Source organism: Bemisia tabaci, chromosome 1 (assembly GCF_918797505.1).
Source record: "Bemisia tabaci chromosome 1, PGI_BMITA_v3".
Classification (NCBI taxonomy): domain Eukaryota; kingdom Metazoa; phylum Arthropoda; class Insecta; order Hemiptera; family Aleyrodidae; genus Bemisia; species Bemisia tabaci.
The window spans coordinates 79,222,687-79,250,314 of NC_092793.1; the positions used below are offsets into that span (position 1 = coordinate 79,222,687).

The window sequence follows — 27,628 nt, forward strand, 5'->3', positions numbered from 1 at the left end:
TGGTGCGCACCATCTACCATCAATTTTTTGCGGCCTACAAAAATTTGATGGTAGATGATGGAACTGGGTCACGCATCCGTCATCTGATTTCCTCACAACCGTGCTTATTTCATTCTTATTTTGATTAACACGCTGTTTTAATTAATTTTAGAAACCAATTCAGATGACTATCGACCGCCATTTTTGTCATCATATTGATCGGATTTTGACGGAGATTTGAGCGTGTATCCAGGCCTCTAGTTTTTCCTTTCTGTTTTTGTTCTATGCAAGACACGAGGACAAATTTGGCTTATCCTGAGTCACCTGGCAACACTGGATCCTAGTCCAGTGTCCCGTCCCGTCCGAGCACAACAAGATTACCGGTGCATTATTCCCCTATCAACCAGTCTGAGAAGACAGTCTCGTGCGCCTAGCTCAAGTAGTCCGCGTCGACAAACGCGAAGTATTCCGGGGCGGTTCGCGGCCTGGAGATTCGGTCGTGTAGTGCTTTCAGCCGTCCATCACGGCGCCGTGCAAGGATATTTTCATTTCATGAAATGAAAAATGATTGAAAAACCTGTGTTCTGAACTTCGTCTGGTTATAACAGTAAATGGATGATTATCACACATGTGACGACGGAAAGACTCGCTGCGGTGCCTTACAGTTTTAATTTCGGGTTAGGCGAGAGGGTTGTGCTATTTTAAAGCATACAGTAAGCGATTTTTTTTTAAATTGTTCAAATTACCCGTGTATTGTCACCTTCCGGCCACCGTACTTTTTCACTTTCCTACCAATTATCTGAAAGACTCTAAGAAATCCTTCGGATGGTTAAAAATTGAGCAATTTCATTTCAATTATATTAAAATGGTACTATTTATTTTCATGTTATGATATGGTGTTAGGCAGGACAGCCATAGGTGCTATCCTCTGCATGCTTTCTTGGGCGCATTTTGACACACACAAAACACATTTTCATATAAAAAATTGGCAGAAATATAGGCGGGATTTTACTTAAAAGCATCGTTTTCGCTAGCTTGCTGGAGGAATAATGCTCCTTATGGCTGCTTTGCCTGAAACTACATCATTTTTTGCGCACTTGAGGTTTTCTCGTAGGTCTTGTTTTCATATAAATAAGAGGAATTTCACTTTTTTTTAGCTACTTCAGTGATTTCATTTAAAAGAGATTAGACGAATTTTCAAGGAAACTCGATTTCGAAAATTTGAGAGTTTTTTTCCCCCATGCTGGTTTAATGGCTTCGTGTCTAGCACCTTCAGCCAACTTTAGACAATGTTTAGTGTCCGTAGACATCGTGGGATCTCCGTGCTCCAGACTTTTCCAATTTTCAGGGATTAGGCCCGAGGAGAATATGTTTCAGCAGAACTACTCGTCAATTCCGTGAAAATTAGACGCCACCATCGGGATTCGAACCCGGGACCTATTGACCTAGAGTCAGACGCGCCGACCACTAGGCCAAATTTTGAGAGTTACGGCTCTCTTCGCTATCACGGCAGGACTGGGACGGTTGTTACCTCATTTCCGATTCATTTTGACTAGTGCATTGATCATGTGACTGGGATGGTTGTTCCCCAACCTGTTCGATTGCACTCACGTGAAAAGTGGCGGAGAGTGAAATATTCCCACGAACTCGTATCAAGACGAGAGGATGGGCAGCGTGGCGTTATCACGCTAGATCCGGCTTGGATCTCGGAGCCCACGGCTTTGATTCGAATTAACGGTCGAAAACTCTCGGACCCCACCATTAATCCGAATTCTTGGCTAGCTCCTCCTATCCACCTGCACTCGATGCAGTCAAACATCAACATCAGCAGCTTTTGCTTGGCGCGCGCGCTCGTGTATCTTACATACATATTGTGTCAGTCTACCCTGTTTAAGCTTTCGTCGGTTAGATTCAAACGTGGAAATCGAGGTTTAGTAAATACCGGTAGTGGAAAGGAACGGTATACGCTTGTACGTTTTCGGATTCTCCACATTTTTTTGACCCTGTAGCTTATCACGCTAAGACCCACCCTAAAATGTTCTCAGCTATCGCTTGGTTTTTCCTTCCTTTTTTCTCAGGACGGGAGGATGTAGATTAAAAAAGTCTTGAATTTTGAATGCCCTCCTTAGATCTTCATCAACTTTGCAAAATTCTGCCCTAATTCATGATATATAGTGTTTTTTTTTATGTCTCATAGTATAACTGTGAAAAAAAGTGACATCGTTTGCAAAACGCCTTTCATCTTTAACATTTCTGAGACTGCTCTAGAGCCGTGTCATTTTTCTTGAGAAATTTCGATTATTGAAAGTTGTTGTTTCTTTAAAAAAGGTAGGGAATAATCAGAGCTCACCGCGATTATGGGATGTTGATGATTTCTTCTTTAAAACTCTGTGAATGAATAATCTATCAAGCTTCATCCCAAAACTTGCTGAAAAGTATCCTTTCGACGAATCGAGGGTAGAATTAAAAGGTTAATTTTTCAGGGGCTAAGTGAATATTTTTGCCTCGAAATATGATCGGCGAGTTCTAATTAAAGGAATACTTACAGTGAGAACTTTAATATCTTTGAACTAATTTTTGATGGAACAGTGCCGGAACGTTAAGGAATACTGTAGGCCGAGATTACACCTTCGAAGATTCTGTAAAGGCCCGAGGTGGAATTCAAATTAATTTTCTGAAGATTTCCCATCCGACCTCACAGCATGCTCCTGAGTTCTTTTATGAGAGGGTGAAGACTGCTGACACGCGACACACGACGATGAAGGTAGCCGCAGCAAAGGAGGATACGCCATCGCGCGCCTGGTGTCTTCAGCTTCCAGGCACCGTGGACCAGAAGTTCTGGAATGTCGTGTACTTGGGAATATGCTTCCTTACTTCATCTGCCGCCAGCTCTACCATCACAAATCTGCAGGTAAGCTTTTCTTAAAATTAGAGGGGCTTGGAAGGCAAGGCGCATAAGTGCAGTTATTGCTATTTCGAGAAACACGTGTTTGAAGTTTCGAAATTACATGGATCCTCTATGGCGGAAAGAAAGTTCAAACTGACTTTTTGATGCTTAAAATTGGAATTTGGGAGCTTATTTTTCACAGAATATGCATTAAGACTAGTTTTACTCAAAATCATTAATATCTCAATTTTTTGAGAAACTGCACTCATGTGCCCTGTCCTCCAAGCCCTTCATTTACACTACCGAAAGGACCGTGAATGAGGCCACGGGTCAAAATGCATCGACACTCATTCAGGGGCTTGGAGGACAAGGCGCATAAATGCAGTTTTTGCTAATTCGAGAAATACATGTTTGAAGTTTCGGAATTACGTGGATCTTTATGGTGGGAAGAAAGTTCAAACTGAAATTTTGATGCTTAAAAATTGGAATTTGGGAACGTATTTTTCACAGAATATGAATTAGGACTATTTTATTTTAAAATCATTAATGTCTCAATTTTTTTCAAAAACTTCACTTATGCGCTTTGTCCTCCAAACCCCTCGATAATAATTTGAATAATTGACCACCTAATTCAGCGAACTTTTTACTGGAATACCGATACAATAGACCACAATCATTATGATCGACATAATTCGATGGAAGAAACGAACCTATGTTTCTCTAATATATGTATATTAAGTCTGATTATCATATCCATGGCCAAAGAGCGAAACCACATTATATCCATTTGCGACGTCGCAAACTTTAAGTTACAATTTACTTTTTATTTAGAAAACTAGTTAATTTAATTGCTTGAAAAGTCCCCCGATTTTTCTTCTCTATTAGCAGAATATTCCGTAGAAATTTCAAGCTACATGGTTGAGTTGTATTTCTCCTCGAAAAAATAAAATAGAAGTAGAGATTTTGAAACATCGCAATGGAGATACGTGGTTTCGTATTTTAGACATGGATATGAGGGATGATACCACAATTCTACCTTGGTAAAAATTGGCAGTATAATCTGTGTTCCGAAATACCATCGACCTACAGCCGGCTGTAAGATTTCCAATAGCTTCTATAGCCGGCTACACAATTTCTTATAGCCTTTTATAGTCGATGGTGATTTAACAACAGCCAGGTGATAAAGTGTATGCTAAACGTATAGGATTTAGTGAGTTTTTGAACTACTGCTCTATTTTTGGGCTGTAGTATCTTGATTTATTTTGCGAGGAAAGCTCCGTACTTTTGATGGATGCCTGCCATTCCTAATATATTAGAACGTCTTCAGTTTCGTATGATACTGTGCAATACCTCTGGTGTGAAATAGTTGCTTCCAGCGCCGTGGCAGGCGGGCAGCCAGCGCAAAACGCGCGTTGGCGCCTACAAACCTAACAGGGATACTTCACGCGTTGCGCAATGCGTGAAGTATCCCTGTTAGGTTTGTAGGCGCCAGTGCGTCGCCACTCCGCTTTGTGTTAGGCTCTAATATTTAATCTGGCGGAGTCAGCGTTATTCAACTCATGATTTTGAAATGTTTGCACATCCTGTATGGATTATTCTCTTTTTAATTGATGAAAAAAAGTATGTATTGAAGGAAAATATAATGTGTGTTTTGTAAAAAGGTGGTTCCGTATCAAACTTAATGATTTCCAAAGCACACGAATTTCTACATAGTTTCTTATAGCCTTTTATAATCAATGGCAAAAAAGCAACAGCCAGGCGATAAAGTGTAAAGCCCGGCGATAGGAACTATAGTCCGGCTGCATACTTTTTTATCGCTTCGTATAGCCCGGCCGGATGATTTTCTCCGCATTCTACAGCCAGCTATATGATTTTCTGTAGCCTTCTTTAGCCGGCTATAAGAATTCCTATGGTATTTTGAAACGCAGCTCTTATCGCCAATTTTTACTAGGGTACCACGTGGAAGCTCATGTTGGCTACACTAAAAATTGAAGGCGAACTAAAATGGCGCGCGCTAAAATAACCTCTTTCGGTATGGTAAAAGCTATTTTTTGAGTGAGTTCCGAGTGAGTGTGCTATCTCACGATGATACCACGATCCAACTTCTTTCTCATTTCTTTTTTCTATCTTCTCCTTCCTCTATTTGTCTTATTTTCTACCTCTTTCCCACGTCCCTCTTCTTTTTTCTTTTTTCTTTTTTCTGCATGTCTCTGCTCTTCATTCACTTTTCTCCTTTTTTCTATATTTTCTTCATTTTATTTTCTTCCCTTTCCTCTCCCTTCTTCATATTTACCCTTTGTTCTTCTTCTTCATCTTCGCTCTCTTGCTTTTATTGCTCCTTCCTTCTTCATCATCCTCATTTCTTCTTCAACCTCTGTCCCTCTTCTTCTTGTTTTCTTCTTTTCCTTTCTCCATCTCTTCTTATTATCCTTCGCTTTTCTATCTCTCTTTCTTCTTCTCCTTTATTGATTTCTCGTCTTCTCCCTTCCCTCATTTCTTCTTCTTCTTTCTCCCTTCACTTCTTTTCCTTTCCTTTTTTGCCCTTCTCTTCCCGGGCATATGCTGAGGAGAATTATATTTGCTTCATCTTTTATTTCCAACGGAAATTATTACCCGCATAATTATAGCTGGCGTTGCATTAAAGATTTGTGAAGTGCTTGGATGGAATTCACGAGGTTGCATGGAAAAAAGCTGGAAACCATTGTCTAATGAAAAAGATGCGGGCAGACGATTTTTATTCTTAAATTAAAAGTCACAGCCTTGCCGCAACGTTGCCCTTGATTCTTTGTGCATCAGCATCGAAATGTTTATCGCGCGCCTCACTCTACCGACGATAGCTGCAAAGTAAATTTAGAAAACAAACCAGCGGCAAAGTTGTCAGATCATTTTTGAAAAACTTTAAATTTCTTTAAGCATCGGTGATTTTTTTTTGCACGTCTCTTATTGAGATGTCGTACCTGCATTGTAACATTCTATGTGTATGAAAGGAATAAAGTGATTAGTCTGTTCAAAAATTAGCGATTTTTAAACGTCTCAATTACCAGGCGTTCAGATTTCATGCCGATATTATTGGTTATTCAGTACTTTAAAGAATAACCACCATATCACTGAAATATGTTGAAACAGTGCAATCAAAGTACAAGAGCAAGATTGGATTTTATAATTACTTTTTATCTCGATCATTGTAATCTATCTTCCAAAAAAAGGGTGGCATATACGAAGAATGCACTAGGTGCGATTAGACTAGGAACGCTAATATGAGAGGATCGGAATAATTGCATAGTTTATACAGAATAAGAAGAAGGGAGGAGAAAGCGGGGGAAAAATGAAGAGAGGAAAGTGGAAGCTGTATACAGTTTAGCCTCTATTACTTAAAAATTTGCTGGGGGGTTTTATTTTTGAGAACAAAAACCGTGAATAATAATGAATTCTAACGATTCTGACTACTTTTATTCATTCACTTCAATATAATCAGGTTTATGCACTGGAGAAGCAATATGCACTGGAAAAAAAAGAATCTTAAATTTGTCGCCAAGAAGTATTTCTTCTATTTTCTATTTATTTCAAGAATTTTGATGGTTAATATAAGCTACTTTTTTGCTTAACCCAAGCATTATTTTTCTTGAATCAAGAAAAAGTCAGCTTAAAGCAAGATAAAGAAAATTCTTGGCGGCAAATTCAAGAATTATCATGCTTGATCCAAGCTACTTTCTTTTTCAGTGTGAGGTCACAATACCACTTCCGATCAAATTATTTGCAACACGCATGAATAATTGATCCAAAGGCGCTGAACTTTGGAAAGAACAATCATCTTTCCGAGGAAAACAAAACTTTCGATTTTATCTCGTGCTGCTATTTGAGTATCATTTATTTTTCAGTATTGAGTATAAAGAATCTTGGGTTGACTCTTAGTCCTCATTCAAATGCTTGGTTGAATAGAAAATAGAACCACCGCAATCCTCCCGCAATCTGTCCCAAACATAGTATTGTCAACATGCCTTTTGCAGGAGAAGTTTCAAATCCATCCCTTATTTTTGATAGACTATGCAGTAAGGTGCGCCCCCTGACTGCTTCGCGGATTAACCTTCTGGGACGCTTTGCGCTTCAGGCGTTCCACGATACTCGTTAGTCTTTTGATTTTATATTATAGAGATATATATTGTCCACTTAAAGCTGAGCTTCAATTGTTCCGCATAAGTAACGAAACTACTAAAAAGCTCAAAAAGTTAGCCATTCGAAACATTCCGTCACCTCTTTCTTGATGCATGTTGCTGAGTCAAGACGACATGTGTCTCTGTTCGTGAAGTTCGCCTGCAGTTTGACAGCATAGGCAACATACCTACCGGAGAGTACGAATAGTTATCTACTCGAGAAATGTACATTTATTTCGCTCTAATGATAGAATTAGTTCTCACAATAAGTGTGTAAGCATATTGGAAGATATCGACGGTGAAACTACCACACCACGTGTCTCATTTGCGGTGTTTAAAAATCTCTGTTCCCATTTTATTTTTTTGAAGGAGAACAAATCAATATCATTTCTTGAAATTTTCACAGAGTTTTTTTCGGATATAACGTGAAAAACACGGAAGATTTCAACAATTGAAGTTGCCTAGTTTTCCATTTAAAACATAAAGTATGATAGGAAGTCTACAACGTCGCGACCGAGATACGTGGTCTGGTAGTTTCACCGTAAAAACCGTCCTTTTGAGATTCGCCTTCAATATTGTAGTATAGGCAACAAACATACCGGAGAGCACGAATAGTTATCTATTAACAAAACTTACCTTCGTCTCACTCCCTTAGCAACTTTTAAGGGACTTGTGGTTAGATATTTTTTTGCAACTTGATTCAACTGCGCGGTGGTCCGCGTCATCGTGAAAGAGATGTCTCATGCCCATGTCTAGCAGCACTCCTCCGCGTTGAGAGAGTTGTTGATCTCGTTCACACATCAAGTCGTGATAACAATTTGAAACTTCCGCTACTCCGGAGTGTTGATTAGGCTCATCTGCACATTGCCAAAGTGTCTCTTTAAAGTTTTCAACTTTCGAAGTCACAAAGTATAGCGTAATTTTGTAGGGAGCGAGTAGGGACACTCAGTCTCATAAAGACCTTTAGGATAAAATGGACTGCATTTTGCAATTTGGAAGTATAAATTCTAGCCCGGTTTAAAAAGAACGTATGTGCCAATAGTTTCCCTACGCACATAAGTGTTTTTTTTAGATGAGCCAAAAATTATAGTTCCAAATTGCAAAATGCACTCCAAATGGACCGCGTTCAGCAGAAAGGCACCAAGCCACATCAGCTGTTGCTAAATTTAACTGAACAATTTAATTTTTTACAAGAGAACGCTTGTGCGGATATTTCAAAATTTTTGAAGAATTCGCTTTGTACTATGCAGATAATTTATTGAAATTAGCAAAAAAAAACCGCACAACTGTTTTTACATACAAAACTACATTTCCCAATTAAACTCGACAAAGGCTGATGTGGCTTGGTTCCTTTCTGTTTAAGGCGGTGAAAATAAAATGGCAGCGCCTATCGGAAGTTGCGAATGGAAAGGGTTGGTTCCCAACATTTGATGCTTATCTTCTCCAGCAGTTGTTACCGACTCTGTCGTCATAAGGGCTCTAATTTTTTCTTCTTTTTTTTTTCAAATGTAATGCATGGAATTGGTTTGAAAACTGGGACGCCTGTACATGTGTGACTTAAGTATGGCTCGCAGTGAGACACGCGTATAAAACCTCCTTATCTGTACTTAAAATCATCCTAAAGCAACGTCCGCCATTTTTTTTAAATCCTGAAAGCTCTGAAGATATAGTTGAGCCAATCAGGAAAGGATCGCCCAGTGTCCACACTCTCCTTATAAGAGTATTGTACGCCTGAAAACTATATTTCCTACCAGGAAGTTTAAAAGGCCTAGGTGCCGAGCATGCAGTGGTATTAGCCAAGAAAATTCATATCTGGAAAACAAACTATATAAATACGAGGAAAGAGGTGATTAAAATTAATCCAGCTATTTTACTTCGTTTTCCAAAATTATAAAATAGAATTGCTGATGATTTAGGTGCTTTGTAGCATATTGACAGACATTTGAAGAATACCTAACGAATAGAAATGACCATTTCAGAATTAGCTGAGGTTCGGTAGCTCACGGTTGCTCTAAAGGGTTCACCATGGTTTAAGACGCAGGTGCGAACAGACGCAGATCACGATTCATTTGCTTATTAATTTATGAAATTTACAGAGAAAAGGAATTCTGGCGGACAGTGCATGATTTCGAAAATAAGTTTACCGTCTCACTTCAACGACCTGATGTGATCTAACCACAACAAAAATCGAAGTCGTACCTTTTACCGGAAACACGTGTGTACCACCGATATCTTCGATATTTTATGTGATACCTTTGATGATCATAACATAATATCTCTAGCGACACCATCCACTCATATGCAAAATTCTCGCATCTAAAATTTAAAAGGCCAGTATTTCTCCAGATAAGTGGCAACATGAGAATTAACTGCAGATAAATGCAATTGCAGAAATGAGGGACGGATGTTTCTTCAGCGACGCAGTCCACTGCCCGCGGTATCAGGTGCAAACGTATCGACGGTGAATGGTGAAATTTCCAAACCACCTATTTAAGCGCGGAGTTTCAAATTCTCCTCCCTTCTGTCATCTTCATGATGGAGAATAAATCAACATCATTCCTTGGAATTTTTCCAGAGTATTTCGCTCACAGAGAATAGTGTCGAGGGAGTTTCCAAAGGTCGACGTTCAATAACATAATTGAAATCATAAAGTGTGACAGGAAGTCTACAGCAACCGAGATATCGACGGTGAAACTACCAGACCACGTATCTCGTTTGCGGTGTTTAAAAATCTCCACTTACATTTCATTTTTTTGAAGGAGATCAAATCAATATCATTCCTTACAATTTTCACAGATTTTTCACCGCACAAAGGGGAAAAATCACGGAAGTTTTCACGAATTGGCGTTGAGTAGTTTTCTATTTAAAAAATAAAGTGTGACAGGAAGTCTGCGACGTCGCAAACCGAGATACGTGGTTTGGTAGTTTCACCGTCGATATGTGGTTTGAAAACTTCATCGTGATACTCCCATTGCATGCGCCAACTGCACGCGTTGCATAGCTTTGGGTTCTTTCATGAGATACGGAATGCTCTCTGGAGGGAGGGGGGGGGGGGGTGATGCCTAAGCTTGCATTACGGGAGCGTTACCGTTTACAAGGAAAGAATGGGGTTCTCTGGATCAGGACTGAGTTACGTAATGCTTAACGCCGTAGTTTTGTTCCCTTTTCCCCAAAAGGCTTTCATTTTATTTTCTTGTTGTCCCATTTTATTTTATTTTAAAATTTTATTAAATGCTATGGGGATAATTTTATTTTAGGATACTTTAATGCTTTCAAAATGTTCGGGCTTCACTCTTATTTTTCCTTGATACTTTCATTTTTCTGCCTCTACTCGTTTTTTCACTTATAATAAAATAATGGAGGGATAACTGAGGTTAATCAATGATTTTCCTACGTTTTGAAGGTGTCAAGGGGATCGTTACGTATTTTTTTAAGGACTGGTATGGTGGCACGGACAGGGAAGGAAGGGAGTAAAAACGTATTCGATCTCGAACATTACGTTGATCGGTAAACGTTGATCGTTATAAAAAGTTTAAATTTCGGGGAACACAGATAATTATATATTAATAATACGATGTAATGGGATCTCCTGAGCAAAACAGTGATGAACGATTAAGAGACTTGCTGCATGACACTGTGCCACACTGAGCGATTGCCGTAATTGCCTATCATTCGGATGTCAAGGCTTACACAAGTTGATGTTAGTCATTCGATTTCCTCTGAAGAACACACGTTGAGGCATCTGCATATCACGCTTTTCTCTTTCCGGCCATCGACATAACCGTAATATCAACACGTCTCCTGACGCCAACATTTTTCACTTGAAACGGTGGACAGAGACCTATTTGTGTGCAGCGCGCCATTCGCAATGCAACTACCGTCCTGCAAGCCATACTCCTATTGAGCTTCATCGCTTGTGAATTAACGTGCACCAAAAAATAATAAAACTATACTAGTTTCACAATTATTTTAATTCGTGAAATTATGAAAGGAGGCTTTACAAATGATTTCAAGAGGGATTCCACGGAGTCAAGTAAAACAGTACAATTCTGAACTTTCTTAAGATTTTGACGGATTCGATAAGTCTCCTGAACTACATTAGAGGTTGCCTTATCTTCAAAGAAAGCTACAATCTGTCTTAACATTAGGCAACATGAAATAGACTCCATTTTGTATTAAGGAACTGAAACCGGCTCATTTTAAAAACAGCATAAATGCCATTAGTTGCCCTATGCAGATAAGTGTTTTACGTACAGTCACTAGGGCCAACTTTGGGCCACCTATGACCACAGTGGGCCAGTGACATATTCGTCATACTCGGCAACCGATTAGATGTTTCTTCTTCTTCTTCTTTGCAACTGCAGCCGACATTGGAAAGCTTATGGCCTCTAGTTTACTTTGTATTCAATAGTTAGTGGACCTGTGAATGATTTTAGATGGCCCAATGTTACACCTTATACCAAATTGGCTCAAGGTTGGCCCTAGTGACTGTATGAGCCATGACATGTAGTTCCTTAGTGCAAAATGAAATCCAAATATCGTTAGGCTGATTCTAATTAAATTCGTCAATATAAGAGTGGACTTACAGGATTTTAGTGGCTAAAATGGCTCTCCGTTTTGACTACAGATCTTTTCTCCAGAAGTTTCAGAGAACTCGCACTAAAATTTAAAATTTGTTACTCTGCAAATTACGAACCTTGTGTGCTCAGGATGTTTTCGCTCGCCCATACGTTCCTTTTGATGACGTCTCATTTATTGTTTTTCATCGTTTCTTTTTGCGAACAGGAAATTTATTTTGCGGCGGTGAATTTACTCAGGAGTTCAAGGTCAATCCTCAATTCGGAATATGAGTTGGCAAAAACGACTGAATAGCACGTCGCGCGTCGTTTAATTTTTTTCCAGCTATGGGAATTATTTAGGTTTGTCATCTTCAAGTGTGACTCTCCACAATATAGAAATCTCAGAGTCGAAACATTTAAAATTGGATTCTCGGCAGTAGAGAAGCGTGCATGATCGATTTTCGATATTTCCCCATTTAAAGCTATGGTAAAGAATCGATTATTAAAGTGTTCGTTGCGAACACCCTGTTTATCGATCCTTTTTTATAGGTTTAAATAGTCGATCAATCGATATATCGCAAAGCACGCTACGCCACTGATTCTCGGTGTGCAACATTACTAAGGTTTTACAGAAATAGATCGTATTCGATACATCAAACGGGTGATATTGTATCGATATCGATTGGTTCAAAACATAAACATAGCCTCAAAATTAAATTCAGAAATCTAAGAAAACGGGTCTTTTGTAACAGATTTTTCATTCTTTTGAGTACCAAATGCCAATGCAAAGTGAAATTGTCAGGAAATTTCTCATTTTCGGCTTTTCCGACTTAAATCCTTCAAGTTGGGTTTGAGGTTATGTTCTATTGTTTTGAACCAAACGATACATCGCGAACCGTTATCGAATACGGTCTATTTGGACGTATTTCTACCAAACAGACCTATGTGCAAGTGAGAAATGTGGGGTGTGCTCGTTAGTCTCTGGCCGTAAGAGTGAATGAGAATAATAAAGCGCCAGTGACGTCAACGGAGATGGAGGAACCACCGTCCACCGCCTTCCCGGCTCCGCTTCGTCTTTAACTCATGAGCCCTGTCCACAACGCTCTCTTGCCATGCCCGCGGCTCATGAGTTCCGCATTCAGTTGCACATAGGTCTGTTTGATAGAATGCAACATCCCGCTTTTCCAATTCTTCAAAAGGAACCACACCCACTTTTACATTGCTTCTTATGCAGCTTCCAAGAGCACACCCCACATTTCTCACTTGCACATAGGTCTCTTTGGTAGAACTACGTCCATTTGGCCTGTAAACCCCTCCCCCCTCCCGGCGAGCGAATGGCTAAAGGAATTTTTACTCTGATTGCAGAAGGTTATTTTGGCGGGAATTCACGATGACAACCCCGAATACGATGGAGACGGGTACATTGGGCTTGCGATAAGTTGCAGTTTCACGGCGGTGAGCCTATGGCTGGCGCCATCCTTCCTCACCCTGACCGGCTCCAAAAACGCCCTCATCATCGGTGCTGTAGGTGAGCTGTAAGTAGCACCTGGATCGCCTGCCAAGCCCAACATAGGGATTGCAGTGACCAGGGAAGAATTATCATACGCTGTTATGTTAAGCTTCACAACGAGTTTTAACACTTAAACCTCGTGCTTGTCGACGGTTAAACTGCAAAACCGCGTATCTCCGTCTGCGATGTTGCGGACTGTCGATCATAATTCATTTTTTTAAAATGGGATTATTCTCAATGGAGAATTTGCACGCAATTTTTTTATTGCTTCATCTGAAAGTGCCTAATGAGCTGAGTTCGCAATATTTTTCATAATTTTTTTCTGACATGGGAAATTGGAGAAAAATTGATTTAAAAGTGAGAAAATGCGCCGCCTTGTGACGTCATCTGGCGGCATTTCCCATTTAAACACATGTATTTTAGCAGAATCGGTTATTTTGTCATATCTCCTCTAATAATCGCTCAATTTATGAATCAAGGGTATCTTCGTGTTCAGTTCACTCAGAGGATTCCACTTAAACAGGAAATTCATCAAATTTCAGACCCTTGCAAATTCTCCATTTCAAATCTTGAAATTCTCCCTTATTCTTCTTCTCTGCTTGAAGAGTAGTATTCTGATAAAATTTCAAGCAATAGTGTCGGTTTTTTCTCCATTCATAAAATAAAATGTAAGAGGAAGATTTCGAAACGATGCTGCCGTGCTAAGGAAGAACGGCGTACGAACATTCGAGAGTTGCCAAATTTCCTTCAATTAAATGTTTATTTTTGAGGAAAGTTATGAATCTTTTTTCTTGAAATTTTCAGACATTTTAGATCAAATTACAAACAAAATTACCCGAAAAATTGGCAGAAGAAAATTAAAAAAATTTCCTGAAAATTAGTGATTTGCCGGAGGAAATTTGGCAATGCATGGAGGCTCATATGGCGTTTTTCCTCAGCACGGCAGAATGAGAAAAGTTTTTTTGCAGTTTTACCGCCGTCATGAATTTTATTGGAGTCTCAAGCCTCCGCTTTGGTGACGTTTATTTTTAATGTACGCTTTCATAACGCTCATAGCATGCAGAAAAATCGTAGTGCACCTGACCAAAGAACATAACACCACTCCAAGGTTGTAAAATGGGCTTAATTTTCCTCACAAAAATGTGCCGTAGCAATTTTTCTCTAAAATTTTGCTGATTTTTGCATGAGATTATGGGAAAAGTCAGGAAAATTATCAGTAAGAAATGCTCAAGATTTTCTTGGTAAAAATGCAATTTTCGGGGGGATATTTAGCAGCGTTAAATACAGTTACGTTCTATCGTTCATGTATAAGTAGCTCCTGAGAGTTCTACGTACACTCCACGGTTCTACCACACTTTATGTTTCTCGATGTTTATTATCTGTACCTTTCGAGGCGGCTCTAAGTTTCACATTTTGATGACTACCCTCATCGGCTAAACCCAGGTTGATGATGATATCGATGGAGTATCATTAGACAAAACATCAGGAGAAGTTCTGAGCCTCCAAGTCAACTTAGCAGACTACTGTCTTTATACTTATAGGGCATAAGTGCATGAAACAAACATGTTTGTTGCGCGGTGGTAGTGACCCAGTAGTTACGAACAATTAAAGTCGATGACGGTGACATAAAACCATTGTAAAGTCTTTGGTACATTTTACTCGATTACATTTTATCTTACTCGACCCTCAACCCGGAGTCTTATCACACCAAAAAAACATGGTTTGAGGAACAGTGATACGAGGATGGTAATCATCAGCATTCTATGGTAGCAAGTACTATAACTCCAACTGCATTCACCGAATGTAAGGTAAATGCTGCCAGATTTTTAGTTATCCTTATATCCTACATTATTACTGTCAAAAAACAAGTAGAGGCACTATATTTACCATGTATTTCTGGCAAAATTTACCATTTTTTAAATTGAACGTATATTACTTACTCCAATCGGGATTCATCAATTGTTTTGTTTTTCTAGAATCTTTTCTGGTTCCTTCTATTTGGAGAGTACCTTGATTTTTTATGTCGTCTCAGCCATTTCTGGAGTCACTCACGCTTTGTTATGGACAGGTCAGGGTGTTTACCTCATCGAAAACTCCACACCAAAAACAGTTGTTCGGGACTCATCAATATTTTGGTTTTTGTATCATATCTCGTAAGTACTTCACCCTATCTATTCAGTCGTGCCGAGGAAAAACGTAATATGAGCTTTCAGACGTTGCCAAATATCTTCTGTGAAAACACAAATTTTCAGGAACATTTGTGAATATTTTTCATCTATTTTTCTTCCTTTTTTCAGAGGAGTTTTATAGAAGGCAGATCTAAATTATCTGAAAATTTCAAGATGAAATATTCATAACTCTCCTTACAAATACTGATTTTATCGGAGAAAATTTGGCAACTCTCGAATATTCGTACGGCATTTTTCTTTAGCACGGCAGTATTCGTCACTAGGACTTAGGTTGTCATTTAAATGCGTTTGCATTTAGTTTAAGTTACCCTAATAAAAATAAAATATTGAATAGTTTGTATATTGTTGTCAAATGATTTGCAGTGTAATTTAGAGAACGATGTGCACAATAACCATCGTTTAAAGCAATGTCTAAGTAGAGGCGGATCCAGTTTTTTCGAACGGGGCGGAGTGGAAGGGGGGTCCGGAGATTCCCGATTCCCCCGGAAAATTTTCGAAATTTGAAAGCGTCTTATATGGCGTTTGAGTCAGTATCGTCTTACATATTTACCAAATATAGGCCTCTTTCCTTTTACTCTCCTCCGTTCCTCCCTTCTTTCTTACATCTCTTCTTCTCTTTCACTCTACATTTCTTCCAATCATTGAGACCATTACCTTCCGAATTTGTGCTGTTTTTGGTAGCAAACCCTGTGACCTAACTTACGGCCATAGCTGCTGAGGTATCGTTTTAAAGTAAATAAATTCTAGTACCACTGCTACTATAAAAACCTCCTATTTTGGGTGAATTGGGGGGCCTACAACCCTGACGTCCCCCTTGGATTCGCCTTTGCTTTTAACAAGAAGCTATATTACGGCTATCGTATTGTGATAACTGTTCTCTGAGTGAAGAAAAACGGATGGCATCAGCAGAGATATATTGAGAACCGAACAAAGGAGGCTTTGTACGTTGCTCAATGGGATATTGGACGGCGCTTGTAGTTTATGTTGTCGATAAATTAATTGATGAGGAAGTAGAGCAATGCATGGTTCAAGAGCAGCTCATTGTGTCAACTGCGGGTATAGTCAAACCGAAGCGCCGCTAATAATCTTTACCCTACTCTCCTTGGCCTCGCAAAGCTTTAGAGATATGACAGCAGTCCTCCTGAGAAAGTCCTCCTCGTGAAAACCGAGTCAAGATAGTGAAAAGCTGCAACTTATAACAAGTACATTGCCGCAGGTTTTAGTAAGAGATGCTCCTTCAATCAATAGATAGGCAACATTTACAACACTCCGAGGCAGTAACAATACTTTTACAATGTAATTGCAATTCATGCAACGCTATGCAATAAAAGGTTAAATAAAATTAGCTTTTTCTCCCGTAGGGTAGTGAAAGAATGGATTGACGAGGGCGAAATTAAATCGAGTGATTCTCTTCTGTCCTGCTTTAGGCCTGTATTGGGAAATGTTTCTGCTTTTTGTACGTTGGCAGGGAAGTCGAGCGTGGACGCGGGGACCCGGGTCATGATCCTCGACGTCATGAACGTCATCCTGGCCCTGTCCGTCGTCATGTTCTGCTTCTTGCCGGCCTCGAGCCCCCGGAGGAAAAACCCCGACCAGGCCGCCACCATCACGGACCCGGCTAGCGAGCCCAAGCCAGAGGATTGCGCCGAAGCCCTCAGGCAGGCCTGGCTCGTCTTCACTGATACTCACATGCTCGCCCTCATGATTCTCTTCGTTTATTCAGGTTCATAAAGTATTCTCACTCTCATCGATATACTTCGTATCCGGCCAAAGTATCACAAGCGCCACGCACTAGAAAAAAAAACACATTGTATCTAGAGTCCAGACTCTTGAAAACATTGACAAGAAAAAATACTCTTGATTCAATCAGATTTTTGCTTCAATCGAAAGGAAATCCGCTCAAATTAAGATGCTTGGTTCTTGATTTAAGTGAAAATCCGATTGAATCAAGAGTATTTTTTCTTGTCGATGTTTTCAAGAGTCTGGACTCTAGATCGACTGTGTTTTTTTTTTTTTTTTTTTTTTTTTTTTTTTTTTTTTCAGTGCGTGTGCTTAGGCACTTTATTGCCAAACTTCTTGAAATAGAGAATTTGCAGGTGTCTACCATTTGATGAATTTCGTGTTTATATGAAAACTACTGAGTGAACTGAACACGAGGATACCACTGGTTCATGAATTGAACAATTACTGTAGAAGATATGACTTATCTAATCTGCTAAAATACGTTTGTTTAAATGGGAAATGCCGCCTGCAGATGACGTCACTAGGCGGTGCATTTTCTCACTTTTAAATCGATTTTCATACTATTTCCCATACCAGAAAAAAATGATAAAACATACTGTGAAATCAGCTCTTTAAGCACTTTCAGATGAAGCAATAAAAAAATTGTATCCAAATCCTACATTTGTCGTAACCTTCATAAAGAACGTAACTGCTTTTCAATGTTGCCAAATTTCCCCTCACAAAATGCATTTATACCAGTAGAATCTTGGGCATTTCCAACTGAAAATGTTATTGATTTTTCCTCTGATATCATGCTAAAATCAGAAAAATTTTGGACACACATTGCTCAAGTACATTCTTGTAAAAAGTGTAATGTCAAAGTCAGTTTTGTAACCTGTGAATGGAGTTACGTTCCTTGGTCCGGGAAACGCGGAATTGTCAAACTTTCCACGAAAATACCAATGACCAAAATCACTCAAACATTTTACCTATATTCCTTTCGTTGTAGATTAATATTTAAAATTTTCATGAAAGTGTGTGTAAAAGTTTTAAAAAGTAAAATTAAAAGAATTTCAAGATGTTTGGGTACATAGCGTCTGAGCGTAAATGACGCTTGTGATGATTTGGCCGAAAGGTGACAATTTTATAGAAATATATACACTCATACTTTACAAGAGGCTCACCATCAAATAAATCACTTAGTTCCCCCCCTTCATGTTCACCGACCCCCGTGTTACGTATTCAAATTTAGGGTCAAAGCTCCCGTCCTCAAAATAAATGCCTATAATACCAAGGCAGCATTCTGCAAAAAAAAAAAAAACAAAAAAAAAAAAAAACAAAAAAAAACTGAAGTTTAATTTCAGTAAAATGTAGCATAAAAAAAGTTGGCTTGAAATTTATTGTTTACCTTTAACCTGAATGAGTGATAAAACTTCTCTTTCCCCATCACGCAACATTCCAGTCGCGTTGTTTCTATCTGCTTTTATTCGGTGTAAAGTTAAAACACTACAAAAACCATCGATGATTTTTGCAGGTCATGTTTAAACTTTATTTAATGCTCTCATTTAATTTCCAGTGCTCGTGATTCTGAAACGAGCGGCTGGTGACTTGGCATTTTCGATCATTTCCATCACCTCGCTAGGCAACTTTGTTTTGAACAATTATTGTCAAAATGCGCGCACATTGAGGAAGTGTGTCCATTTCAGTCTCAGCTAAAATAGTGTCTTTGGGACAAGATACCTCGACCTTGAACAAAAAACGTCTGCGAAAATATCCTCTTTCTTGTTGATCCAGCGTAATTTGTCATTGTTCACGAAACACATAAACTTCATACATAGGTTTTTATCCGGTGGCTGGGCCTTTGATATAATTGAGCCGATTAAATGTTGCGATACTACCTTAACTTGAGTTGCGATACTATCACAATTAACCGGAAATACTCGTATCATTCAACAAATGGGGCTAGTGTAACAATTTTAGGGTATGACGCCCTACAAATTTTCCCAGGTTTTCGTCTTACAAGATAGTCTCACAAACGATGAGAACGGTTATAGGACATTTCGTCAACGATTTTTTGACCGAGCACATGTTTTTTCCAGTAGTTTAAGTCCACACGTTTTTTTTTGTCACGGGAGTTTTGGTCCACTTACCAATTATTGAGACCTACAGTTAATTAACTTCAACATGGTCGACATGTAAATACGAACAACATTTGCTTATGACGTTTTTGGATGAAATGTATAATGTTTTGGAAGAATGAGGATTTGCTCGTTTTTTTTTTGTTTAGTTGGCCAAACGGAAACAAATATATAATTGAGAATTTTGGCGTCAATTGAGATGTTGCATGAGTGAGGAATTTGCGATTTGACCATTGATTCTCATGTAAAAATTCGCGAGAAATACGATGTGGCCACTGGTTTTCTCTGATATTAACTCCGAAGCTCAAAAAAAGCTCTCAAATTGAGGCCAAAATGGTGGGGATATCCCACGCTATTCTGAGAGTCCACCTCTACATCAACACAAGCTCTCCATGCAAAGATAGGGAGCAAATACATTGACAGGGCTGCCACTTTATTTGGGGACTCTAAAATTGAAAACACGGCATCACTGCTAATGTATTAGCTCCCTATCTTTGCATGGAGAATTCGTCTTGATGTAGAGGTGGACTTTCAGGATAGCGTGGGATATCCATTATCCCCTCCATTTTGGCTTCAACTTGAGAGCTGTTTGTGAGCTTGGGAGTTGATTTCAGAGAAAACCAGTGGCGCTATCGTGTTTCTCGTGAACTTTTACATAAGAATCAATAGTCAAATCGCAAATTCCTCACACATGCAACATCTCCATTCCACGAGGGAAAACTCACTAAAACTCTCTACACCTCTTTGGTGCAACAGAACTTAATTAACTTTCATGAAAATCCCATCTTCTTATACCTGCACCGGATGAACCTTTTGATTTTCCTCAGCAGCCGGCGTGCCGCGGCGCTTCAAACTACTAATTCGACATAGAGGTGTTGCACAGTATCATACAAGATTGAAGGCACCCCAACGTATCATGATTGATGGCATCCTTCTAAAGCACGAAGTTCCTTCGCAAATTAAATCGAGTGACGACAAAAAAAAGAGAGCTGTAGTCGAAAAACTTGCTAAGTCCTAGTATCTGGACCCAGCAACGTTTAGCATGATTTTTGAACGTAATTAGAGGAAAAAGTGGCTTGATTCAAGCAGAAATATGCTCAAATTTACCGCCGAGAAGATTTCCTTATAAATCAATAAAGAAAATAATGCCCGTTTAGAGAAAAAAGGATGTTTAAATAAAAAGAAAAGTCACTTAGATCAAGCAGAAACCTGCTTTTATTCAGCTATTTTATTCTTGATTCAAAATAAAATCTTCTTGACGGCATACTCAAGAATGTTTCTGCCTAAATCGAGTCACATTTTTCTCTAATGAAATTCAAAAATTATGCTAAACGTTATTAAATACGGATGCTAGGACTGAGTGAGTTTTTTAGATTACCGCTCTCTTTTTGTAACGTAGTATCTTGATTTATTTTGCAAGGAAAGCTCTGCATCCCTAAAGGAAGCTTGCCATTCTTGATACGGTGGAACGCCTTCAATCTCGTATGATACTGTGCAACACCTATGTCGCGAAATAGTTGCTTGAAACGCCGTAGCACTCTGCGGCGCGGCGGGCGACCAGCGTGGCACGCGCATAGGCGCCTACAAACCTAACAGGGATACTTCACGCATTGCGCAACGCGTGAAATATCCCGTTAGGTTTGTAGGCGCCAGTGCGCAATCCGCTCTGTGTTAGGCTCTAATATTTAAACTCGCGGAGTCAGCGTTTTTTAACTCATGATTTTGAAATATTTGCACGCTCTGCACGGATTATTCTCATTTAAATTGATGAAGAAAAAAACATATTTATTAAAGGAAAATATAACGTGTGTTTTGAAAATATTAAGGTGGTTCCGTGTCTAATTTAATGTTTTCCAAAGCTTTTGAACATTTCTTTTATATTTTTTTCATGCTTTTACTATGTGCTGCAGCACATCTGTACTAGTATTCGCAATCAAACGCTCAAAATTGGACGTAAAAGATCGATATAAAAGTGGGTTAAAACCAAAGATTGCGTCCTCCTTGGTTTTTTCTCTCTCTCTTTATTTTTGTATAGTTCCTTCCAACACAAGTACGGCTCCTTGAGATTAATATCGATGCCATCGCTTGGAAAAGGTTTTACAAACATTTGCAACGTTTTAAAAATATAATGTTTTTAAAATAAAGTAATATTATCATTTAAAAAAGGAATATATTTACGGTACATTTTAAAACAACAATTTTATAGATAGAAATAAAACCAAATATTCACCAATGAAAATTTGAAACATGAATCAAAAAAAGAAAGTAATATTTCAATTAAAAAAATGAGTTACCATAACACGATATTGTCAATATAATTTTACATATGGACTGAAATATATCCTTTGACCTAGTCACTGTTTTTTATTTTACGCATGGACGTAAATTACTGGACTAAACAGGTGCCTGGACAAAAGACCGTTGACGGAATGCCCTAAAACCATGAGAACACACTCAGATTTATTGTTGGTGCGTATTTTTTCAGTTAAAGTAAATGTCTCTGTGTTTTAGGTTTACAAATAGCTTACTCTGAGACTATCTACAACTCAAGTGTTGGCTTTACGCTTAGCCTGAGTCAAAACGTGAAAGAGCTGGTGCCGCTGACGGGTATCTTCAATGGAATCGGAATATTACTGGGTAAGATCTTGAGAAAAATTCAAAACTTTGGCTTTATCTGTGCCTAGTTATAGGAAATGCCACTAAACAAGGTCTCAACTTTAAAAGAACATCACATGCATTTTCTTTAAAATTTTATGATAAAAACGACTTCGACGGGAAAGTTGGAAATCAGAGTGGCACGCGCATAGGCGCCTACAAACCTAACAGGGATACTTCACGCATTGCGCAACGCGTGAAGTATCCCGTTGGGTTTGTAGGCGCCAGTGCGCAATCCGCTCTGTGTTAGGCTCTAATATTTAAACTCGCAGAATCAGCGTTTTTCAACTCATGTTTTTGAAATAATTGCACGCTCTGCACGGATTATTCTCATTTAAATTGATGAAGAAAAATAAATATTTATTAAAGGAAAATATAACGTGTTACGTGTATACTTGTCACCTGATGTTATTATCTCGTTGAGAGGTTAACCTCTTAACGAGATAATAACATGGGTTTATTATGGGTTCATGGGCGCCAATTTGAGTTCCTTTTGAGGAATTTAGAATCCCGGATAGCGCGTTCTGTCAAACGGAACTAAGCGCCATGGAAAAGCATTACGAGTATAGGAACGAATGAGCCCGACGCCCGGTTCTGCCGCCAATCCAAGCCCCCCTCCCCCTTCCTTCCCCGATGGCGCTTAGTTCCGTTTGACAGAAATACGTCCATTTAAAGAACATCGAGCAGAATTATTTGCAACCTCGAGTGTAATAACCTATCCCGTTCCTGTCTAGGTGTGTGCATTCAAACACTACAGCAAGCGAAGGCTTTCAACTGGACAAACTCCGTATACCTGACAATTGGAATACAATTCCAACTAATATGCTACGTTTTGACAGGGCTAAATTTGCCGAACGAATCGGCATTTGGCGATACGCAGAAAACTGGCGTTCTCTTCAACAGGTAAAGTTCATGAAGACTTGTAAGTTTTCTTTTGCTTTTTTTTACGGGTATTGCACTTAAAATCCCAAGTATTGAAATTTTTGAAAATTGAAATAAGATCTGAAAGTTTCATTGTTATGACGTTGATTGAACGGAGTTAGCCGCAATCGGCCTAATTGTCTCTCATGTTTTATTTTTTTAAACATAAAACTTAGCAACACTGAAAAAAATAAAAATTTCATTGAAAGATCCAGAGGTAACTTTTTTGATTATGTGTGTTACAGTGTTCCCCTCGCACTTTTATCCAGCGTTTTGCTGGGGATCGGGAATATGAGCATCCAAACATACGTCTCATCACTGATTGCCACGCTATTTTGGGAGAGGAGTTCTCAAGTGAGCGCCATCTTTAACTTCTCCGAGGTAAGAAGTTGCATTTTTACATGCTTATACATGACCTCAAGTACGCAAAATAACAAATCAATTGACGGGCATCAGGAATAAAATTTTTTGACTATCGCCCATAGATACCCGCAAAAATCATAAAAATCGGCCCGGTAGATCTTTGGAGCGAATTGTGACGAAAAATAAGCATTTACTTTCTTTCAATGGGAGACTTCACAACCATATCATGTAATATGTACAAAAACCTGCGTCACAGTCTCAATAAAGTGGGCTCATTCAGGGACTATCACCTGTCAATAGCCGCCAAAATTCATGGTAATCTGCCCGGTAGAACGGTGAAACAAATTTCAACAAAAAATAAGAATTAAGGGGGTCTGAGAGCTTTAGGTAATTATCAAATAAGGGAAAAAAACAATAAAAAATATGGACCGGCCTGTGTGGGACAAGGTAGTAAAATTTTGCTGGGTTCACACTACTTTACAAGGATAGCAAGGCCAAAAAGCTCGAAAATTGTTCAATTAATTTAAAAAATTTTGAGCTCTAATGGGCATCAATGCCAGACCGAGAGGGAATTCAAATTTTTGACAATAGTTGAAAATTTTTTGAGCTTTTTCGCTTTTTTTTCCTCGCAAAATAGTGTGAAGCCAACACTATTTAGACCGTGTTATGATTAAATTACGTTACGTTTTTGTTTTTAATTACAGTTTGTATGGAGCGCCGTTTGCTTCATCTACAGCACCCGGATAGGTCTTTACGCTCAACTTGTCATCCTCATCATAACCGCAATCTTAGGCAACATCGTCTACATTTTGGTAGAGACCCGTGTGAGGAAAAGAAGAGACGCAGCATCAAGAAAAACAGCGGTAAACTGTGATGTAGAGAATAATAATCGGAATAATGAGTTAGTCAGAAAATTAAAAGACAGCTACGTCAGCGCAGAGATCATGACATTCAGAATGCTTCCTGAGGAGTGAAAAAAATCAACGATTTGATTTCATCAAACATGAAAAATCAGTAAAGATCCGTTTAAGGATCATCACGACAACGTTACGTATTGAGGTATTGCGAGTGGTCAGCTCCAACATCACAGGTTTTAACGAGTTTCCCATTGAGTACGTTTATATTGTGGTAGTACCTAACCCTCCTGCATTTCGATGGCCAAAGTTAGAGTGCCGAAAGTATGGACAGCGGTGTGATCATTGAAATTGATAGACAAAGAAATAGACAAAGGAGTTAAAAGAGATATGGAGGGATCCTATTCACTGGAAAAAAACACATTGGATCTGGAGTCCAGACTCTTGAAAACATTGACAAGAAAAAGGACTCTTGATTCAATCAGATCTAAGCTTAAATCAAAAGGAAATCCGCTCAAATTAAGAGGCTTGGTTCTTGATTTAAGCTTAAAGCTGATTGAATCAAGGGTATTTTTTCTTGTCGATGTTTTTAAGAGTCTAGACTCTTGATCCAATGTGTTTTTTTTCCTATGTTGGTGGAAGCGGGTGGTTGCAATGGATAAAGGATGTAGTTAACAGACCAACTAACGGCAACCCACGAGAGACCCGATAGTTAGCCCATCATTTTCTCCCTTAGTCTACAGGAACCATCCATTTCAACCAATAGGATCGCTCTATACTTCTTATGTCTTCTTTGTATATTGCTTTGTCTATCAATTTCAATAATCGGCCCGCAGGTGTGAAACTCCGAAAATCCATCAGACTTTCACCGATGCCCTTGCGAATAAAGTCAAGGCCCAAAGGAGCAGCGAACCTACATGATTTTAAATTTCCCAGAACGATTAATTATTACAACTGTTACGACTCGTCGTTTGTAAAGCATCTGTTTGACTTATGGTTTTTGCATGAATTTACTCATTTCTGCGGGAGAAAGCTCATTATTTATAAACATTCTCGGCCATTTTGCATTGATTTTGGGATCTGAAGATTGGCAGTGGCATTCCGCGTGTGTGGGGGTTTGCTGCCCTTTTTAAACGATTCGTTCATACTCTTGCTGTATGCACAGCACAGGTACTCTAGTCAAAGTGGGAAACCACGTATCTCCGTTGCGGTGTCTCAAAAGCTCTGCCTTTATTTTATTTTTTTCGAAGAGAAGCAGGCAAACTTCTGAGCTTAACATTTGTACAACATATTCTCCTAACAGAGAAGACAAATCAAAAGGTTTGCAGTAAATTACGTCGAATCGTTTTCGAAGAAAAAGTAAAGTATGACAGGAGGTTTGCGATGTCGCGAATGGAGATGCGTGGTTCCGCATTATGGTCACTGATTTGGACCACATTTTGCAATTCGGAACTATAAATTCTAGCCCGGTTTAAAAACAACGTATGTGCCATTAGTTTCCCTATGCACATGAGTGTTTTTCTAGAAAATCCAGGATTTATAGTTCCAAATTGCAAAATGCAGTCCATTTGTTTGATGTGTGCTCGTTTGCTCATTTATCTAGAATTGGCATTGCATCCCCGATCAAAAAGCAGAAGGGGGTGGTACTATAAATTGTGATTGAATAACAATAAGGGGTATGCAATTTCTTAGCTCTGAATTGAAGGTAGAGGAGCTCCAAGTACTGGTAAGTACTTAACCTGTGCGCGTTATTAAGTCATTAAACTAAGCACTTTCCACCTTATTAGCTGATATATTTGTTTTGTAAAGAAAACAGCCATCGTATTTGACTCTAGAAAAACTTATAGTTACAAATGGACGTATTTCTATCGACCGGAACTATGTGTATTAAGAGCCCTGTTATACATATATTATTATGGGTCTCAGGGCTCACGTCTTAATGCTCATAGTTCTGTTTTACAGAAATAAGTCCAAATACAACGATGAATATTCTCCAATAATAATTGTTATTGCAATCCGAAGCATAACAAACCTACCGAAGGAATACGTTCCTCCGCTGAGGACGATTATTTTGATTGTGTAAGAGAACAATGAAAATGTACGCATAATAGCTCCAGACTCATCAGTGCATGAATTGAATTTGGGTATTTCTAAAATATAACATAGGATCATTTTTCCATCATTCTGCCTTCCGGTGTTTCAAGTAAAAATCACGATTTGTAATTTACTCTCGCAATCAGAGAAAATTAGGAGTAATGCACATGCCTGAGAGGTGAAACACGAATCAGTAAAACTGTAACTTTACAGTATTTACATATGCTCTTACGTGTTATTCTTTGAAGTGAATGACATGATACTTCTTTGTTTTATACCGCTAATTATTGACTTTAGTAATCGCTCATTGCATTGTTTTTAAAGCCATAAGCACGAATGTCTTCCATAGTTGTAGCCTTTTTTTTTTTTTTTTTTTTTTTAACCGATTTATTGTTCAAATTTATTTCTAAATTTTACAAATGTGTATTATTTCAAGTCATATCTAATTAAAATTTTCCCGTCGATTTTTTCTTAAAATTCTGTTATTTTCAAGGTATTGCCTCAAAATTAATTCCGAACTATTGCGGCATTCTTTAAGTGTTGCCGAAAATTTCTTTAACATATATGTATGTTGACTCAAAGTTAAGACGGGAAAGAGTACAAATGTTATTACGGTTAAATGCGAAGGACTATGGTGTATGTGCTTCAAAATTTCAAATTAGCCCGTAGTTCAATTCATGCATTTTATTAGATGCTTTAGTTTCAAGGACTCTTAAATTTTTGTAATATATAGCCCTGACTTTCTTGATTTTTTGGCACACATCATGATGAAATGGTTCGGAAAGATGTAGTTGATTGAGATTTCTGTAAGAATCCCATAAAAATTACACCGTCAACTTGTATTGCAATTCTTTGACTGTTTCTTTCAAAGCAAGGGTGTTTTACAGAACAAAAAAGAGGTTGGAGACGGTGCATGTGTATGTTAAGTTGCATTTATGTTTGTGAAAACAGAAACATTAAAACAAACTCACGAATTTTTGTCGTAAACAACAGCTGTTATATATGCCTGCATATAGGCTGCAGACTAGATGCATCCCCATGGGGATGTAAGCTTAAGGCCGAATGAAATTAGTTTACGCAATTTCATTTGTCAGCGATAAACAGGTTTTAAGCCGAAAAACCTTACATGTAGGCTGCGTTTAACCAGGTGCAATCAGACTAAAAATGTAGTTCGTATATTTCATTAGTACATGATGTGTCCAGTCTAGCTCTATTGTTGATAATACCCAAATATTTTCAAGAATATCAATGAACCTGTTTTTGCGTTGAATCTTTTAATTCATCAATTCAATTTCACATCAATAGTTTAATTAAATTCAAACAATCAGTTGAAATGAATGGATATAAAAGAAATGGACCATATATAAACGATGAAATTTAAAGTGCGCATGAACTTAAGGCAGCTATACATTTAGAATTAACGTTAAAATACTATTTAAAATGAACAATAGCTATAATGTTGACGGCATTAGAAGAATTAATGTAAATATCAGTATGTGTTCATGTTTTTCAGTTTTTATTTACAAAGTTCAAGATGAAAGATTGTACAAAATATAAAAAACAATTGTTGGTTAAAAACATTGAACCTGAGCCTTTTTTCTTCCAT

General features: G+C 38.5%; 1 protein-coding gene across 5 annotated transcripts; it reads left to right on the forward strand.

The window, feature by feature from the left end:
* The first annotated feature begins 369 nt into the window (after positions 1-369).
* LOC109044034 (UNC93-like protein MFSD11) lies at positions 370-27,607 on the forward strand. Of its 5 annotated transcripts, none has more exons than XM_072306260.1 (9): positions 370-847; positions 2,463-2,890; positions 12,942-13,111; positions 15,063-15,239; positions 16,703-16,998; positions 21,647-21,772; positions 22,525-22,693; positions 22,957-23,092; positions 23,779-27,607. In XM_072306260.1, exons 2-9 carry the CDS (start codon positions 2,738-2,740, stop codon positions 24,046-24,048), a joined length of 1,497 nt encoding a protein of 498 aa, XP_072162361.1. In that variant the 5' UTR covers positions 370-847; positions 2,463-2,737; the 3' UTR covers positions 24,049-27,607. The 5 variants fall into 5 exon arrangements, with proteins under 5 accessions (XP_072162361.1, XP_018917051.2, XP_072162363.1 ...); XM_019061506.2 differs by having other exon boundaries at positions 370-692; XM_072306262.1 differs by having other exon boundaries at positions 370-692; positions 2,569-2,890.
* The last annotated feature ends 21 nt before the right edge of the window (positions 27,608-27,628 follow it).

Bases quoted from the DNA above. Each gene is read 5' to 3' on its own strand.
- LOC109044034 (XM_072306260.1), top strand. From the start codon at position 2,738: ATGAAGGTAGCCGCAGCAAAGGAGGATACGCCATCGCGCGCCTGGTGT. The intron at 2,891-12,941 runs GTAAGCTTTTCT...CTCTGATTGCAG, and splicing joins CTACCATCACAAATCTGCAG to AAGGTTATTTTGGCGGGAAT. The intron at 23,093-23,778 runs GTAAGAAGTTGC...TTTTAATTACAG, and splicing joins CCATCTTTAACTTCTCCGAG to TTTGTATGGAGCGCCGTTTG.